Source organism: Cervus canadensis, chromosome 30, assembly GCF_019320065.1.
Source record: "Cervus canadensis isolate Bull #8, Minnesota chromosome 30, ASM1932006v1, whole genome shotgun sequence".
NCBI lineage: Eukaryota > Metazoa > Chordata > Mammalia > Artiodactyla > Cervidae > Cervus > Cervus canadensis.
Window position 1 is genome coordinate 41,508,204 of NC_057415.1, and position 18,199 is coordinate 41,526,402.

Consider the following 18,199-nt stretch of genomic DNA (forward strand, 5'->3'; position numbering starts at 1 on the left):
ACAAAGAAAAAAACACGGCCAGATCGTCTTGTAAGAAACAAGTAGGACTTAATGTAGCAAAGCAGCCGTGATGCGTCGCAAGGATGCTGAGTCACAGGCATGCGCATCTGAGGCGAACACAGAGGCGCTGGCAACCAGGGCCCTGAAAGACAGCCGCGCTCTCTCCGGGGAAGCGCTGATCCCCTCCCCACACGGGGCTCTGGGGGAGGCCGCCAGTGACGGAGCACAAGCTCACACCTGCACGCACGCACTCTGACGAAGAGCGAGCCTGTGAGCCGAGCTGAACCTCTCGGTAGCTCACCCCTCGGGCCTCCTGACCAGGGGATGAGTGCGAGAGTCCTCCTTCCTCTCTCGCAATAAACTGAGTGGCGGCCATCCCACCAGGCCTGGCAGTGGTGGGTCCAAGTGCTCGGAGCTGGAGGTAAGTGGACGCTAGAAACAAGCCAGCTCTCAAGACACAGACTCGGTCCTGGCAGAGTTCCTGTCAGCTCTGTCCTTCCACGTGTTTAGTTATCCAAGGTAATACACTCCTTTTTCTGCTTAAGTTCCCTAAGGAACTGAGTTTCTGGCCCTGCAAAAAAAGAAAACCTCCCACCCAGAGTAGACTTTGATCCAATCCCTCCCTCTCCCCGTCATATGCCCCTTCCACTTCCTGCCAAGCATTCCTTGCCTCCTTATGAAGATAGATGCATATTATTTAGAAATCTTCTTATCAACTGCAGTGCAAAATTCCTTTAGGAAGCATCAGGGCTTTCATGAATAAGTGAATTATGGAGCCAACAATGTCTAACAATACAAGGATAGGTAAATAACTTACAGCGTACCCCCCTTGATATACAGTTATACAGCCATTTCAAATGTTTACCAAGAGTAAGTTATAAGGTAAAGAAACAATTACATATTTTACAGGTGTGTGTGTGTGTGTGTGTGTGTGTGTGCGCGCGCGCACACACACACATGTCTATGTAGCCCCCAAATCCAATTTCTACTGAATAAACATTTTTATAATGATAGTGGAGAACAGAGGGGACAAACTAAACTAAGGGAGAAAAAAAACTATCCAACAGTGAAGGATCTAAGAATTGATTATGAAAATTGACCTCTACAGAAGGACCCCTTCTGGCCAGTCTTTTCTTTACTCATCTATAAAGCCACATGACTCAAATCTCACACTGATCACTCAACTTGAGTGTCATCTCCTCCAAGAGCAAGGAATGTCCCCAACCCCTGTGATCTAATGTCTGATGACTGAGGCGGACCTGATGTTATAATAATAAAAATAAAGTGCACAATAAATAAAAGTGCACAATAAATGTAATGAGCTTGAATCATCCCCAAACCATCCCTCCTACCCCCTGTCCATGGAAGAACTGTCTTCCAGGGAAATTGGTCCCTGGTGCCAAAAGTTTGGGGACTGCTGTCCTAGGAAGTTTTCCTGACTACTCTCTGCCACAAGGATCTTCTGCATTGAATACGTAAGTTGCATGAATTAGCTCTGGGTTTTCCATGCTTTGCATTTTGCCATGTATAACAATTTCATCTCCCTTAAGAAAAAACTAAAACATTCAGAGGTCGTGCCACATATTTCCATCAGCATCTAGCCCAGATACATTTGCTGTTCAACAACACCGCATAAATACGAGAAAAACGTTTTTTAATAACATGCAACAAACTGGTAGACTCCAACACTGCCGGTGGCAGCATAAATTAATCCAGCCCTTTGAACAAGTAACGTGGCAGCGTTATTAACTAGTGTAAAATATTTGTGTCATCTGGCCCAGTGATCACACTCCTCAGATCCTTGGGAATTCAAGAAAACAATGCCTTACTGCCCAAAGATATGTACTGTGGTATTACTGAAATGGGCAAACTGTCCAAGAGAGCAGGAAATTATCAAGTAAATCATGTGAAATCTACTCGATGAAGCGTAGGCAGCCTTCAGCGGGACTGCCCTCGAGCCTACACAACACGGGGAGATGGCCATGAGAGAGAAAGGCTCAGGGGGGCCGCTCGTGGTAAAGCAGGTGACCAGACAACACAGAGTCTGATCCGACTGGGCCCCCCATGCAGCAGGGCTGAAGGGTGATCCTTTAGGAGGGCTGTGGAACTTCAGGCGACATTTTTTTTTAATTTTCCTAAGTTTCCATTATTGCTCTCTTGCTGCCTACTGAAATTTCTGTTAAAATAGACAAACAGTGATGTTTCACTCCTCTTATTGGTGTCAGCATCTGGACTTCCAACTATGGATCCTGATGTCCCATCCCTGCTAAGGGCAGCCCCCAGAGGACCCTGGAACCTGCGGGCTCTCCCTGGAGCCCTCCCATACTAGACCTGCCCCAGGCCCCCATGCAGGGCACTCACTGAACCTGACTGTCAGTGACCACTCAGCCTCAGAGCCCATCCTGCCCGACTGCACCAAGGCCTGGCGTCTAGATGTGACTCTCGGGATACTGAATGTGAAACATGACGTGCGTGTGCTCAGTCATGTCCGACTCTGCGACCCCGCGGGCTGTCCCCTGCTAGGCATCTCTGTCCGTGGAATCTTCCAGGCAAGAATACTGGAGTGGGTTACCATGTCCTGCTCCAAGGATGCTGAATACTGAAGTTTAGGTATGACAGAAATCACAACAGAAGACACATGTGTTTGCCTCAAAAGGCTGTCAGTTACGATGGCCAAAGACAAGGTCCAGCCCCAATTTCCATGCACAGTAAATGGATAAATAACCATAAACTCACACGCTAGAGCAGCACACAGCAGTGAAAATAAACGAAACATGGCGATATAACACCAGGTGAGTATGTCTCTCAAAAAAAATAAATATAATAGAAACTGTAAGAGAGAATTTTTGTCTACCAAATTCAGAGAGAATTTTTTTAAATACTAACACTCAATGCTAAATAGAGCAGTCTTTTAAAAAGATCACTCTCCTCTAGGGAGTGTGGTGTAATCTTCCTGGAGAACAATTTGAATGTATCTATAAAATAGCATTAAAAATATGCATAGTCTTTGACCGAGTAATTATGCCTTTATCAGGAAATAATCAGTTGATTAAGTATTTATGTACAATGATGCTTCTTGCAGCACTTGTTATAAAACAAAAAAGAGTGCAATGAACTATACACCCTACAGTAAGGACAAGTTAAATAAGTAGCGCATTCAAGTGATGAACCACTGTGTTCACATATTTTAAAAAAAAATGTTTCTCAAGAAAACTCATAATGGACACACACCAAAACAGAAGAATAAAAAGCAAAACAGACACAGAAATGCATTTCAGGGACGTCCCCGGTGACCCCGCGGTTAACTCTGCGCTTCCAGTGTCGGGGGCTCGAGCTCCCTCCCTGGCCAGAGAACCACAGTCGCACATGCCGCATGGCCAGGAAACTTTAAAAATGCATTTTCCGCTCGATACTAACAATGTGCACGTGCGTGTCCGTGTCTGTGTGAGAGAGAGAGAGAGAATAAAAGGACCGGAACATCAAACAGTTAGGACCGGTCATTTCTAGGTGATGAGAAGATGAGTGAAACATTTTCTGTTTTGGGGGCTTTTCTAAGTTTTCAGCGATGAATATCTATCTCCCTAAAACCATAGCCAGCCACACAGCCCCCAGGCTTGCGCCCCCATTCCAGAGGGCCAGCGGCGGCACTCACGTGGACGGCGTGCTCTCCCCCGCCCCTCTCTCGGCGGGCTGCCTCCAGCGCCTTCCCCAGCCTCTCCCGCTCCTGCTGCAGGCTGCTCAGCTCCTGGGTGACCTTCTTAATGCTTCTGCGCAGTCTGCGGTTCTCTGCGCTCTTGCTGAGGTTTTCTGAGTGCAGCTCAGCCAAAAGGGCTGCCTTTTCAAGCAGAGCAGCCTCGTAATCTTCAGACCCCTAGAAGCAGAGGGGGAGGGGAGCTGGGTTGATTGTCACAGCTCAGTGAACAAACCAAGGCACAGGTGCTCCTTGGCCACCCTCAGGGCCGGCGGGTGGGGGCGTGGAAACTAACATAAATAACATTCAGGACCCAAAGAAAAATTATATGAAGGTTATGAAATAACACAGGGTATTCTTTATGTTATGATGTTGATATTAGGGGGGAAAGGCTACAGTTATTGTGTAAAAGAACTTACTTTTTTTTAAGATGATAAAGAAAAGCACAAATGTCAGTAACTCTCTTTGGTGGGGTGGGAACACATGATTTTTTTTCTTTACTTCTCTGTATTTTCAAATAAAGGGTTAGCATGTTATTTCTATAATAGCTTTAAAAATTGTTATTTTTAAAAGATAGAAGGTAAAGGATTTTATTTAAAAGGCAGAGATGGAGTCAAGCACAAGCAATGTTCATCTCTGTTAGGATGGCTCCAGCCCAGAGTCATCCAGAGAAAAAGGAATGGTCGGTCGGGTAACTGACCGCCACCACAAGAGGCTTTAACTTCAGCAGAGTTAGATGTCTAAACGTATCAAAAACAGGTTTATTTCATTAATACAGTTCAGCAGAGAAAATACGTGACTATCAAGCATATGAAAAAATGTCATAACGCACCAATAATCCAAAAGAGCAAATTAAAAACGAGACTTCATATAACAAGGGAGACTGTTTTAATGAGAATACCCAGTGCTGGCGAGCTCATTGGGAAATGACACAATTATCAATCACCTCTCCAGAACTGGCCAAGCACCCAGAAGCCAAGAAATACACTGTTTGACTGGAGCGCACGCTGACGGAGCCCCTGTGGGCAGGTTACAGACGCCGAGCATGTGTACAACGTGCAAACAGGTTCACAGCCATGCCCGTAATTCCATTCCTAGGATCCAATCTCAGGAGAAGAATTCAAAATATAAGGGGGGGAAAACTTTATATACAGTCATTCATCACAGAATTACTTAGAACAATAAAAAATAAACAATCTAAGCATGCAAGAATATGAAAAAGAATAAAATATGACAAAGCCACACGATAAAATCTTAAAACCATTATTTACAAAGAGCTGATAATATGTGAAGCAACAGTTAGAACTGGACATGGAATGACAGACTGGTTCCTAACAGGAAAAGGAGTACGTCAAGGCTGTATACTGTCACCTTGCTTATTTAACTTACATGCAGAGCACATCATGAGAAACACTGGGCTGGATGAAGCACACACAGGAATCAAGATTGCTGGGAGAAATATCAATAACCTCAGATATGCAGATGACACCACCCTTATGGCAGAAAGCGAAGAGGAACTAATGAGTCTCTTGATTAAAATGAAAGAGGAGAGTAGAAAAGCTGGCTTAATACTCAACATTCAAAAAAAGAAGATCATGGCATCGGTCCCATCAATCCATGGCAAATAGATGGGGAAACAACGGTGACAGACTTTATTTTCTCGGGCTCCAAAATCACTGCAGATGGTGGGTGGCTGCAGCCATGAAACTAAAAGACGCTTGCTCCTTGGAAGAAAAGCTATGACCAACCTAGACAGCATATTAAAAAGCCAACAATGGTCCATCTAGTCAAAGCTATGGTTTTTCCAGTAGTCGTGTAAGGATGTGAGAGTTGGAGTATAAACGAGATCCAACCAGTCCTTCCTAAAGGAAATCAGTCCTGAATAGTCACTGGAAGGACTGATACTGAAGCTGAAACACCAATCCTTTGACCACCTGATGCCAAGAACTGACTCAGTGGAAAAGACCCTGATGCTGGGAAAGACTGAAGGCGGGAGGAGAAGCAGACGACAGAGAATGAGATGGTTGGATGCTATCACCGACTCAGTGGACATGAGTTTGAGCAAGCTCCGGGAGTTGGTGATGGACAGGGAAGCCTGGCGTGCTGTAGCTGATGGGGTCGCAAAGAGTCAGACACAACTGAGCAACTGAACTGAACTGATAATATGTGAATATTTCTAAGTCATGATGTTATATTAAAAAGAAAACCAGAACATCAAACTGCAAACGAGCTAAAAAATAAAAGCTATGCCAGAAGAAAACCAGGGAGGAGAATCATCAAAGTATTAATAGTGGTTGAGTGATCACCTGATTTCCCTTCTCTCCTTCTTTGTAATCTTCGGAGAAAAAATTATATACTACTCATAATAGAAGAAAATAAACTTCTTTTAAAATGTGTCTTTTGAATTAGATTGAGGACAAGATTAAAAATTTTAGAGCAAGGGACACTTAAGCTGTCAGGGTCTCGACGCTGACTGTAGCACAAAGGGACCGGCCCCCGCTTCTGGGCCGTCCCAAGAGATCTACTTCTGCCTCCACCGACAGAAAAGCCCAGGTGTTCACAGAGGCGGGCTATAACCACAGTCGCTCTGGAGGTGCAGAGGCTCTGCTGTCCGTGGGCCCCGACAGCCCCGCCACCTGGTCCCACGTTTCCCCAACTACCGTCGAGGACACGGCACCTCGTAAGATGGAGGGAGAACTCCAGTCAAGCTCCAAAGTGGGCTCTACAGAGGCTTTGCTTTCAGTTTCCTTTAAAGCTGAAATAAACAGAAGCAACGCGAAAACCTAGGTCACGTTCCACCCCACCCCACAAAGTAACTGGGGCAATGCTTATTTGCCCCAAAAAAGACGACAAACACTGATTTGGGAAAATGCTCACCTTGAACAATTTTCATAGTTACTTTTTATTAATCACTGATAACACATGAACGTCTAAACCAGGCACTTTTACAAGTATTGTATCTCTGTCTCCCATACCAATCCTGGAGAAGGCAATAGCACCCCACTCCAGTATTCTTTCCTGGAAAATCCCATTGACAGAGGAGCCTGGTAGGCTACAGTCCATGGGGTCATGAAGAGTCAGACACGACTGAGCGACTTCACTTTCACTTTTCACTTTCATGCACTGGAGCAGGAAACGGCAACCCACTCCAGTGTTCTTGCCTGGAGAATCCCAAGGACAGCAGAGCCTGGTGGGCTGCCATCTATGGGGTCACAGAGTCGGACACGACTGAAGCCACTTAGCAGCAGCAGCATACCAACCCTACAAAATACACGTTATCATCCCTCTTTAAGTCACTAAGGCTCAGACTGTTAAATGACTGGCCTGTCTTCAGACCATAAGGGATTAAACCTGGGATTCAAATGACTCTAGAGGCCGTGCCCTTTCCAGGGCATTTTCCACCTCGCCCATTCCAGGGAAGATTTCAATTAACACCAATAAACTACAAAAAATTAAAAGAAGAAGACTGAATTCAATGGGGACGGCTAGAGATAAGAATACCAGTTCAGAGCTTGTTAAATATACAGCAGCAATGGTTGTTATTTAAATAATAGATATTAATAAAATGATCAAAGTCCTGTGGGAAAACCATGTAAATAACAACACAAAGCCTCTTTAAAAAATCTATGTTCAAAGAACTCAAATTCATACAACTGATTCACTTCATAAAAATACTTGCCATGTTAATTTTCTCTTAGATGGCCCTTTGGAAAGCTTCTTTGGAGAGATTTTTTTTTTTTTTTTACCTTCTCCTGCATGATACCCTGACTTCTGGATTCCACTTCATCACCCAAGTGCCTAATGAACAGGTGGCAGACATCTGGCCCAGTGAGACAAGGTCAGAAACTAAAGCCCAAATAATATTAAACAAATTGTTCTCCACAGTGTAAAAATGATGAGTTCGCTAAAAAGAGCAGAAGGCCCAGAGTTCCAAGGCCGGTTCAGGCTGTGTGACCAGGGAGACGTTAGTTTCTCTAAAGTTCGTTACCTTACTTGTGAGACTGATCGCTATTTCACAGGATTGCTGTAAAAGGTAAAAGATGATAACATACGGTCTCATTTCAGCTGGTGCAGGATAAATAAATCTGGGCCCCCTCTTCCATCACTTTCTCTACTGTCTTTCAATCAACAGATAACATAGAGAGTTTCCTCAAGCTAAAGGCTACGTGTATGTCATTAACAGAACCTGAAAACAGACCAAAGCAAACACTACTGTAATTTTATGCCAGAACTACGTCACCCAACTTAAGGATGAGTGACGTTTACTGAGCTACTACCTGTGCCCAGATACACATTCTATTTAACCCTGGTAAGGACTAGGGGACCTAAGTGTGACTATCTGGATTTTATGATGTGTAGGCAGACTGGAGAGTTCAAATACCTTCCCCAAGACGAGACAAGTTGGTGAAGCAGAGTCAGATGCAAGTCCATGTCCCACCCCACATTCTTCCCAGTGAAAATAATATGATACATACAACGGACTATATGCAGCTGTTTAAAAAGACTGTATAAAAAGCACAGACACACACACACACGCACGCACCCACAAGTGAGTGATGTCAAACTGCTGAAACCTGAATGAGGACAACAGACTGACCAACATCCTGGTTATGACACTGTCCTACGGTCACACAAGACGCTCACTGCGGGAGAACCAGGTAAAGAGCAGACAGAAATTCACACGTGAATCTGCAATTACCTCAAAATATTGTTTTTTTAAAGATTGGCCTGATCTAAAAAAAAAAAAATCAGGATTGGTTAGATCTATAAATACTGCTATGGCAAGAATGTTACATGAAAACAAAAGACTACAGAACAAAATACATAATGATGCTATTTTTCAAAGGTGATACATATATATATATACATATATGCTTTGAAAGAGTTAAGGTGTTAACAGTGAATATCTTCAGATGTGATTTTACTGGTGACTTTTATCAACCTCTTTCCACACTTTTAAATATTTTATGAATTTCTTGCAATGTGTAATTTTACTTTTATAAAGCCATGCAGGGGGTGGAGGAGGCATAACCCTGCCTCCAATCTGAAAATACATTGTTCTAATGGCTTCAGAGGTAGCACGGCCAGGCCGCACTGCAATCCTCATCGTCACCCTGTGATCAGAACTCACGTCTCCGCACTGCGGCCAGAATCCCAGAGTCTGAATCCCACTGACCGCGGCTGCGCTGTCAGGCTCAGCGCCAACCTTGTGAGCTCCGGCTCTGACGCCACAATTAGTTCTAGTCACGTAACATCCCAGAAAGGTCCCCCAATGTGAAGGACAATGCATTTTCAAGGGTCTGTGCAATATTCAAATTATATATACCTTGTAATGAACAAGCCTGGGTCTGGTATGTGTCTATTCACACACATGATCAGAGTAGAAAAATCACGGAGCTGGGAGTCAGACTTGAGCTGAAGTCCTGGCAACCTGTCAAAGAGGTGGGCGCCCCACCTCCACGGCGAAGGATGAATGAGTGCTCTCTGAACAGCCGACAAGCCAGGCAGAACCTGAGGTGTTTCGACAGTGTCTGCTCTTCACACTTCTCAAGATGCGAAACCTGGCCGACACTGAACTACAAGACCTCAGAAATCACCCTGACAGTCTTTAGGACTGAGAGTTATGAAACTAATAAATACACGTAACAAGTCGGGGTAACATTTAAATGTGTAAGACTTTCCTTTCCTTCAAGGGCCAATAGCAAGTAAAATATCACAGCTCTTATAAGGATATCTGGTCTTTGCTCATCAATTGCCAATATATATTTTTTCCCTAAGGAATGGGTAATATGGATGGTTTTCCTGAGAATTCAGCTTTTAAGGCTTGTTAATTTCTAAGCAAGTTAAAAAAAAAAAACTCAGTGCAAAGTATAATCTTGGCTCCATTTCATCAACCACCACCAAAATAGTTGGGAAGGCAAGGCTGAAAGTCCCAAAAGAGAAATGTATCTCTCCTTGCAGTACACCAGGATTGAAACCAAATTACTTCAGTTACTCTTACTGTGAACTGAGGCTCTGAAAAGATAAGGCATGGGATATGAATCTTAGGAACCAAACAGTCTTAAATTAGATTTAACTCCTAACTTCTACTTTATAACTAAAAACAACATGAGAGGGAGAAGTGGGAGCAAAGAGTTTCAAGGTGGTATGGGCTTCATCAGATGATGGAGCTTTATCAATTAACCAGTTATTAGTAGCAGGTAAACACTGTATAACATGGGAAGAAAATGCTAATTCCAAATACAGAAGTGTAATTAACAAGAGAGAGGGAAGATCGGAGGATGACCAGCACAAGTCCTTGCAGTCCCATGTTGAAGGGAAAAAAGAGAACAGGCAGGTCAACTAACCATGGCTTGGAACAGATACCTGGCCAGGAGCAGGAAGCCCGGACCAGCCGGGCTCAGAGGGGAGGTGGGGGGGACAGGGAAAGCACCGGCTGGGGCGTGAGACTGACTCCAGGGTCACATCCCAGCTCCTTCCACTATGGTGACCCTGAGCAAGCTCCCTGATGCCCTGAACCTGGATTTCCTCCGCAGAGAACGAGGGTATGAACAGGGCCCACCTTGGGGCGCTGCTGGGCAGACTCGCTGGGCTGATCCGCGCGGCACAGGGCTGGGCACGGTGTATGCTCAACAGAGGCCAGCTGTTAGGATCAGCAGTTACTGCACGTAAGCCCTGGCCCTTGCAAAGCTGTGCGTGCCCTTGCTGAAACTTCAAAAACCCCTCCAACACTGGCCTCCCCACAGGCTTGTGCCGGTTAGATGAGATGACCCACACATCTCACACAGGCTACTCCAACTCCTGAGCCTGGGCCTCAGCCCGGCACTCGCGGCGCTGGGCTCAGCTGTCGCCGTCTTCATGTCGGACTGAGGACGGGCTGGCGAGTGGCCCACAGCTGCGGGAGAAGCTCCTCCCATCAGGCCGAGCCAAGTCTGCTCTCACGGCCCCTCAGAGCTCCCTGGGCTCCTCCTAGCGGCACGGTCCTGACCTCGCAGGGGTAAGGATCACAGGGAGGACCACTTCAAACAAAGCTAACACTTACCTGGAATTTCTGGGTCTGTGCTTTCTGGGGGGCCTCTTTGGCTTTAGCAAAGGCAGCACTGAGTGCTTCGATTTCAGAGTTAAGTTCTTCAATCTGGGTAAAAATAAGGAAGAATAGCCGGGCATACAACTGGGATCTGCTCTCTCTGCATTGCCCAATGCCGTTCCTGCTGAACTGGGAGCCCTTATTGCCGAGGGCTCTGCAGTCAGAACAGTGGGACTTCTCGTTTGGAACTTCCCGTCTGCTAACTGGACGATGTTAGGAGAGGCACTTCACCTCCCCGAGACTTCACCCCGCCGTGGTAACACGAGGATGCCACACTCACTGTTACGCTTGAACACTGTGATGTGTACAGGTGCTAGCTTAATGTCCCGCTCACGCTGAGGGTTACTATTGTGTTACCCAAAACGTTCCTTGGGGTTTTCTAACCATCCTACAGAAAACCCAAACAAACTTTTTAGCCAACCCGATACTACTGTTCCCAGAGATGACCCACCACACCACCCAGCCTGGCTCCTCCCAGAACTCCACCCCCTCCAGTGACCTTCTCCTATGGCCCAGAGTCAGCCAGGAACTCCCCAGCCACCCCCTGGCCTCTGTGAGAAGCCAGAGTTGCCCCACCACCCGGGGCCCTGCACAACGGTGAGCTCCACCTTCAGCTGGGTCCTGAGCTCCCAAAACATGAGACAAACCCTGACTGCAATTAAGAACCAAGCCTCCACTGCAGCTGACACCAGTGGCTGCTCACGCTCCTGCCTCCTTGGCTTCCCCAACCCCAGATTCCTGGTTATTAGCATCCTGACCCTGCGGCCACCTTCCTCTCCTTATTCGTGAAAACTGTCAACCCCTGCAGCCCAAGGCTCCGCCTTCTTTCCCACCCTAGGCTCTCCTTGGGTAAGGAGACCAGCTCTCAGAATTTCCCTCACACGTGTAGAAGACTGACTCCCAGATCCACACCTTCAGGCCTGGGCCTTCTCCAAGTCTGGGACTGGCATGTCGACCTGCCTCCTGGACTTCTCACCTGAAGAGTCCATGGGCTCCTTGGAGTTGGCACTTTGTAAACAGTATTCTTGCCTGGGAAATCCCGTGGCCGCAGGAGCCTGGGGGGCTAAAGTCCACGGGGTCGCAGAGGCAGACGCGACCTCATGACTGAACCCCCACAGACAGGCTCCTCGCCTCCAGGGCCGCCCCGTCTCTCCATGACCCTCCAGGATCCGCGCTTGTGAGGGAGCGGGTGACGCCACCACAGCCCCAGGCACGCAGCCGGAAGTCACCCTGCGCTGCTCCTTCTCTCAAGTCCTACATCTAATCATCAAATTTCCCCAGATCTACTTCTCATTTTCCATTATTTCTAATCTTACTTCTTGAATAAGCCCCACCCACCCCCCCTACTTGCTGTGATCACTGCTGACTCAGGCTTTCTGAACTGGGGGGGGCTCGCCTCAGCTCCTGGCCTCCCTGCCTCCACCCTCTCCCTCCGGCCACCCCGTCTGATCCGTCTCATCCCCCGGGAGGGGCGTACGATCACACCCCTCCTGCTGCAGCTGCTACCCGAGCAGCCCCACCCCCGACTTCCACCAGCACCGCTGCCCCGCACGCACGACCTCTCTGGCTCCTCCTCTCCTCACGCAAGCTCTGTACCTGACGCTCAGACAAGCTTCAACTGTTTTGCTTCTGCAAACATACAAGGAGCTCTTTCCTAACTTAATGCTCTGGCCAATGTTCTCTCCTCTGCACGAGAGGCCTTCCGCGTCTCCACCTGCCTTCCCACCTAACGCTTGGTCCTCCTCTAAGGCTCAGCCCAGGCACCTGCTCCCAGAGGAGGCACTCCGCTGCGCTGCCCAGAAGCCCCAGAAGTCACCGAGGGCGCCTGCGGTGGCGCGCCCACGTCCTCTCCGAGCTGGGCCAGGCCCGCTCCCTCCAGCCCCAAAGCCCCCTGCGTGTCCCGCAGTCACAGCACCTCACAACGCCTTTTGTCTCCACGAGACTTGCCGGCAGAGCTGCGCTTCCTTCTCTGTATCTGTGCAGAGCAGTGACTGATGCGTAATAGATCACGATCCTCACAACCGCAAGAACACAAAGAACCATTAGATCACGATCCTCACAACCGCAAGAACACAAAGAACCATCGGTCACCACCTTGGATCCCCAGGGCAGCAGGCCGGTAGCAAAAGTCAAGGGGGACTTCCGGCTGGGGTGACCGGGGATACGGTGGTACCACCAACGCAGACAAAAGCAAGACAGAGTGGAGCCTCATGGCGGGATGAGGGCGGGGACGGAGGTGCTGGGTCTGGCTAGAAAGGACCAACGCGGAGGAGCCTGTGAACACCAGGTGAGATGTCAGTCACGGCCCTGTCTCCCAAAACACCACTATCTCAATTTTCTACTGTCTTTCAAAGGACTGGACCTACTCTTCAACAAGGTAGCCACTAGCCACTGGGGCTCTTGGGCACTTGACATGTGGTCTGTCTGACTTGAGATGTGCTAAGCCTATTCGGACTTCAAAGACAAAAGTCCGAGTTTAAAAATGGTAACTACCTCATTATTATTTTTGTTTTCTGGCTTACATGGTGAAAGGATAACATTCGAACTTCACTTGTTTCCTTTTACTTCAATGTGGCTGCTAGAAAATTTTAAATTCCATCTGTAACTCACATTATATTCATACTGGACATCCCTGGATTAGCCTCTACAGAAGAACTTCTAACAGACAATACAACCCTTCCCCTACTTTCCGTACTCATCTCAGCTCTCTTATAAACTTTATACCTACAGCTAAAAATTTAGGGTAAGACAGGCCAGTCACAGAAGCTAACAAAGAAAAATCTCACTTCGGGTGTACCCAACATACCTCTTTTTCCTTCGCCTTTAATGCCATGGTTAGACCCTGAATGGCTTTATCCCTCTTTAAACTATTTTTCTTTTCCGTAGCAATTTCTCTTTCCTTCTCTCTCAGGTCTTCCCGAAGTGCCTAAATTAGATTAGAAAGAGATTCACTAAGTTGATGCGTTCTAACCAAAATGCACTGTAAATATATCTTTAAGAGCACACTCAAACGCAGTTATTCTATCTTCTTCCTGTCAACCTGTGATTAATGTTTCCAAGTAGTGCTGAGCGTCGCGGCATCAGCTCCCAGTTACCGTGTTACCGCTTCCGGCGACGGGGATGGGTGGAGAAAGGGAATCAAATCAGTTAGGATGATGACAGCTACTCCCACGGGAAGGACTCTAGTGCCTTCTGGAGCCTGGATTCAGTCACAGCAGAGCCTCGGAAACCGTACCGGGTTATTTGGGAGAAATACCAGATCATTAATTTCACTCCTTAATGCTACAAAAGCTAGCAGAGAATCTGGTTTGATGGAGACTGAATATACACATTTAGAGTCTGAGTTCATTTCTAATCACCACTGCCTCCCTCCCAGGCTGTTGTGAGGATCAAATGAGATGATGGACATGAAAGCGTTTTCTCTGCTGCAGGCGTGACTCAGACGTCAGCAGCTGTGACTGGGGGGCCCCCGAACAGGGGCTCTGCAGTCAGACTGGTGGGTCCAAATCCTTGCTACACCTCTTTCAAGTCTGTGACCCTGGGGATGGGACCTCACCTCTCTGAGCCTCAAGGGTTACATCTGCAAAATGGGAATGCCCACTCCACCAAGGCATCGCCGAGGTTACCAAACCCTCTCTCACGTGCCTGAGGTTTAACTGGCAGGCAGTGCACTCAATGACTGACACCTACCGTCACACAGAATTACCTGCTGCACTCAGAAAAAAGCCGAAGGATACATCCTCAAGACATTTTCAAAATTGTATCAACATACCTGGATCCTCTCTTCAAAGCGATTTCTCTCCTTTTCCCGCTCCATCTGTGCAGCCTAAGAAAAGGCATTCATTGGTGCCCAGAAGGAACCCACAAACCAGGAGCTCCCCCAGAACAGTGAGAATGAGCACTTCGTTTACTTTCTGTTTCCCGCTGCTGAGGATCTTGTGAACCCAAGCATCCACTCCTTATGTCTCACCTGAAGTCTGCCCGAGGGAAGAACATAAAGACAAGTAACCCCCGCTGGCTGACCACCAGCCCCACGGAGCACGGACCAAGGAGCTGCCGGATGGGGCAAAAGCCACTACTGCGCAGCACGCGGGGGGCGAGAGGCGTCAGGCGGAGGGGCAGACGCAGGCCCGCCACAGCCAGAAAGCAGCCAGGGAGGCGGGGGGTTCACGGCTGGGTCGGGACAAAGACGAGCCTGCTCCACTGAAAGACTGAGACCTTCCATGCACTTCGACGCGTCCCTGGGCACGAACGGACCCGCAGCCACCCTGGGTCCAACCAGAACCAGAAGATTTCCACCGGGGCTGCCTGCACCCCCGGGCCTGCCCACCTGCTTCAAAACAGCCGGCTGTGGGAGCCCTGGACCGAGGGCAGGGGGCCCGGGGGGCTGCGGGGTCTGAGCCAGGGACCCACCTCTTGGAGCCGGGGAGAACAGAACTCTCCGAGCTGTTTCCACACTCAACGAGGGGACCATGAGCTCCGCCTCGCAAGGCGCCAAGATTAACTAAGGTGCAGCGCTGACCCGCTTCGAGTGCTGCCAGGCCCCGATGCAAGTTACTCCCATTCCCCACCGCCTCTGAAGCTTCAGACCAGAGCTGGCCTCAAGCCCGCCTTTATCCCCAGCGACAAAACAGGTCCGTACCACAACACCACCCTACAAAAAGTCCCATGGATGAAAATAAAGTTCCCAGGCCACAGCATATTAACACATGGTAAACAGAGGCGTACAGCTATGGACTGCATGTTTAACCATCTCTACAAAAACCCGAGACTGCAAAGAAAAAAACCGCCAGGGCCCCTGGCAAAGGAGGATTTCTGCTAATTCCTCAGCTGACAACAGGGACCTGATATTTCGAAGGCCAGTGTGTGTGAACTTCGGGGACCGGGTATGCACTCATTTCCACTGGGGGGTCTGCTCGGGTAATTAAAGCCCCCCCCGCCCCCCCCAGCTGTGTGACGGCGCCTCACCTCAGCCTCCCCCTCCCTGTCTCCCCTCAGAGCAGCAGAAAGTCCTTGGAGTTCTCCAGACGACGCGGCTTCATCAGGAGATGCCATCTGAGATTTCTCCTCTTTAAGGCACTGAATTAAAGCGTCTTTGCTCTTCAAAGACAGCTTCAACTCCTCAATCAGTCTGAAAGAGAACACAATTTAAATATTAATTCTAAGCTGTTCCCTTAGCTCAGTGGAGCAGGAGGAGGTAGGAAACGGGGCCAGACACCTTCAAAGGAGACGTGTCCAAGGACTGAGGAGTTGCATCTTGCATGTGGGAGATTAAGGGCCAGAATTCATGGGGCCTCAGCGGCCCCTCACCTCCAGCCCGGCCGCGGTCAGTCCACCGCTCGGCAGCCAGACCACGGCCAGATCGAGTCACCCTCCTGCTCAAAGACTTTCATGAGCCCCCACTAGCGACCGCCACGGATTATGAATTTGGGCCAGGTGTGTGGGGGCGGGGGGGGTGGACCATGAAATCTTCTCTCCCAAGGAGATCTGGCAGTAAGACTAAGGAAACAGGGAAATGGGACCAGTAAAGCAGAACCGCCGCAGTGAGCCTGAGAACACAGAGAGCGTCTCTCCCAGGCTGCTCAGGGCAGCGGGTAAAACAGACTGGCTGCCAAAGTAAAGGTCCAACTCCTCAGCAAGGCACTCAAGGCCTTGGCTTAAGGGCCAAGGCGGCCGGCGGCCCTGCTGACGGCCACCCTCTCCGCGGACCTCCGTTCTGAGGCTCGAGGCCGCCCGCACTCCGGCTACCTGGAACCCCCTCACAGCTCTGCTCCCACCCCCACCTGATGGACGCCCACCCGTTCACCGGCCACGGTCAGCCAGGCCCCCTCAGGTAGAGCAGAGCACGTCCCTCTCTGGGTCACCGAATTACTGCTTACCCCGTAGGAACTGCTCCCTGACCTCAGCCAAGCTATTTAACCTCTGAGTCTGCATTTCCTCAGCTATAAAGTGGGGACAACTCGCTTATGTGGAATGAAGATAAGCTATTTATAATGCTCCCTGGCTCCAGGCACACGACAGACCTCGACAAACAACAGTGGCTGTGATTACTTTAAAAAAAAAACATTCAGCATTAGCATTTTGTTAGAGGACCCTCAGAAGAGTCTTTCTAGCTAGGCCTGGAAAGCACCTCGGAGGACAGAAAGAGCAGCGGCTCGGAAGTCTGAGAGCTTCCTGGGCGCAGGAGGTGAAGGGGAGGTGTGAGCGGACAGCAGCTGAAGTATCCAGCAAAGCGGATTGAGTATCTGAAAATTCCTGTCCACCTACACAAGTCCTATACTGAAATCCTAACCCCTAAAGGTGATGGGATTAGGATTCGGAGGTGGGGCCTTTGGGAAGAGATAGAGTCATGAGGTTGGAGGCCTCATGAGCAGCAGCGTGACTGGAGCTGTTGGAAGTCCCCTCGGGCCAGGGGCCGGGGGGCACAGCGAAAAGCCCGAGGCCCAGACCAGGACCCTGGTCCAAGCGCGCTGGACTCCCAGCCTCCAGAACTGTAAGAAGCGCATTTCCACTGTTCACAAGCTGCCCATCAGTGGCGTTTCGTCATGGCACCCCAAAAGGACGAAAACAATTGAGCATAGCGGGGACCAGGCAGCGTGGGGGCAATGCCCCCCAAAACCTGGAAAGAGGACTAAGACTGCTCTCTGGGGTTTCACTCTGAAAGCATCACACAGTCAACGGGAGAGGAAAAAGTCATCCAACTGTACTTAAAATGGACTTGTCGTGCTGCGTCTAACTTACACTTCAATAAAACTGACGTGTTTTAGTTAACTTAAGAGGACTTCCCTGGTGGCTCAGATGGTAAAGCATCTGCCTACAATGCGGGAGACCCAGGTTCAATCCCTGGGTCAGGAAGATCCCCTGGAGAAGGAAATGGCAACCCACTCCAGTACTCTTGCCTGGAGAATCCCTTGGACAGAGGAGGCCGGTAGGCTACAGTCCACGAAGTCACCGAGGAGCGGACCGTGGCCAACCCGGAGCACCTGCCCGGCTAAGGGAGCAGCCTCGGCCCAGCACGACCCTGGCCCAGCCCCGCCGCGAGGAACAGATGGGAGGACCACACAGGCAGCTGCAGAAGCCCCCGGAGCGGACCACGTGCTGCGCTGTGCTCAGTCGCTCAGTCGCGTCCGACTCTTTGCAGCCCCGTGGACTGCAGCCCACCAGGCTCCCCTGTCCAAGGGATTCTCCAGGCAAGAATACTGGAGTGGGCTGCCATGTCCTCCGCTAAGGGACCTTCTCAACCCAGGCCTCCCACACTGCAGGCGAACTCTTTACTGACTGAGCCCACAGGGAATACAGACAGAGAGCAAACCCAGGGAACTTCAGGAGACCACCGTGGCCGAGGACAGCTCAGGAAAGCCACTGAAACACTGAGGAATGAAGCAGGCCTGCTTCACTAAATAAAAGCAACAAATATGCCC

The 18,199-nt window shown here is 49.2% G+C and overlaps 1 protein-coding gene across 8 annotated transcripts in view; it reads right to left on the reverse strand.

The window, feature by feature from the left end:
• CDK5RAP2 (CDK5 regulatory subunit associated protein 2) overlaps positions 1–18,199 on the reverse strand; it is a 179,271-nt gene that overhangs the window by 113,087 nt on the left and 47,985 nt on the right. For all 8 annotated transcript variants that reach the window (XM_043453940.1, XM_043453941.1, XM_043453943.1 and 5 more), the window contains 5 exons: positions 15,747–15,909; positions 14,551–14,604; positions 13,585–13,704; positions 10,734–10,826; positions 3,653–3,871 (listed from right to left, as the gene is read on the reverse strand). In XM_043453940.1, the coding sequence (XP_043309875.1) occupies positions 3,653–3,871; positions 10,734–10,826; positions 13,585–13,704; positions 14,551–14,604; positions 15,747–15,909 (649 nt within the window). The remainder of the gene's footprint in view (positions 1–3,652; positions 3,872–10,733; positions 10,827–13,584; positions 13,705–14,550; positions 14,605–15,746; positions 15,910–18,199) is intronic.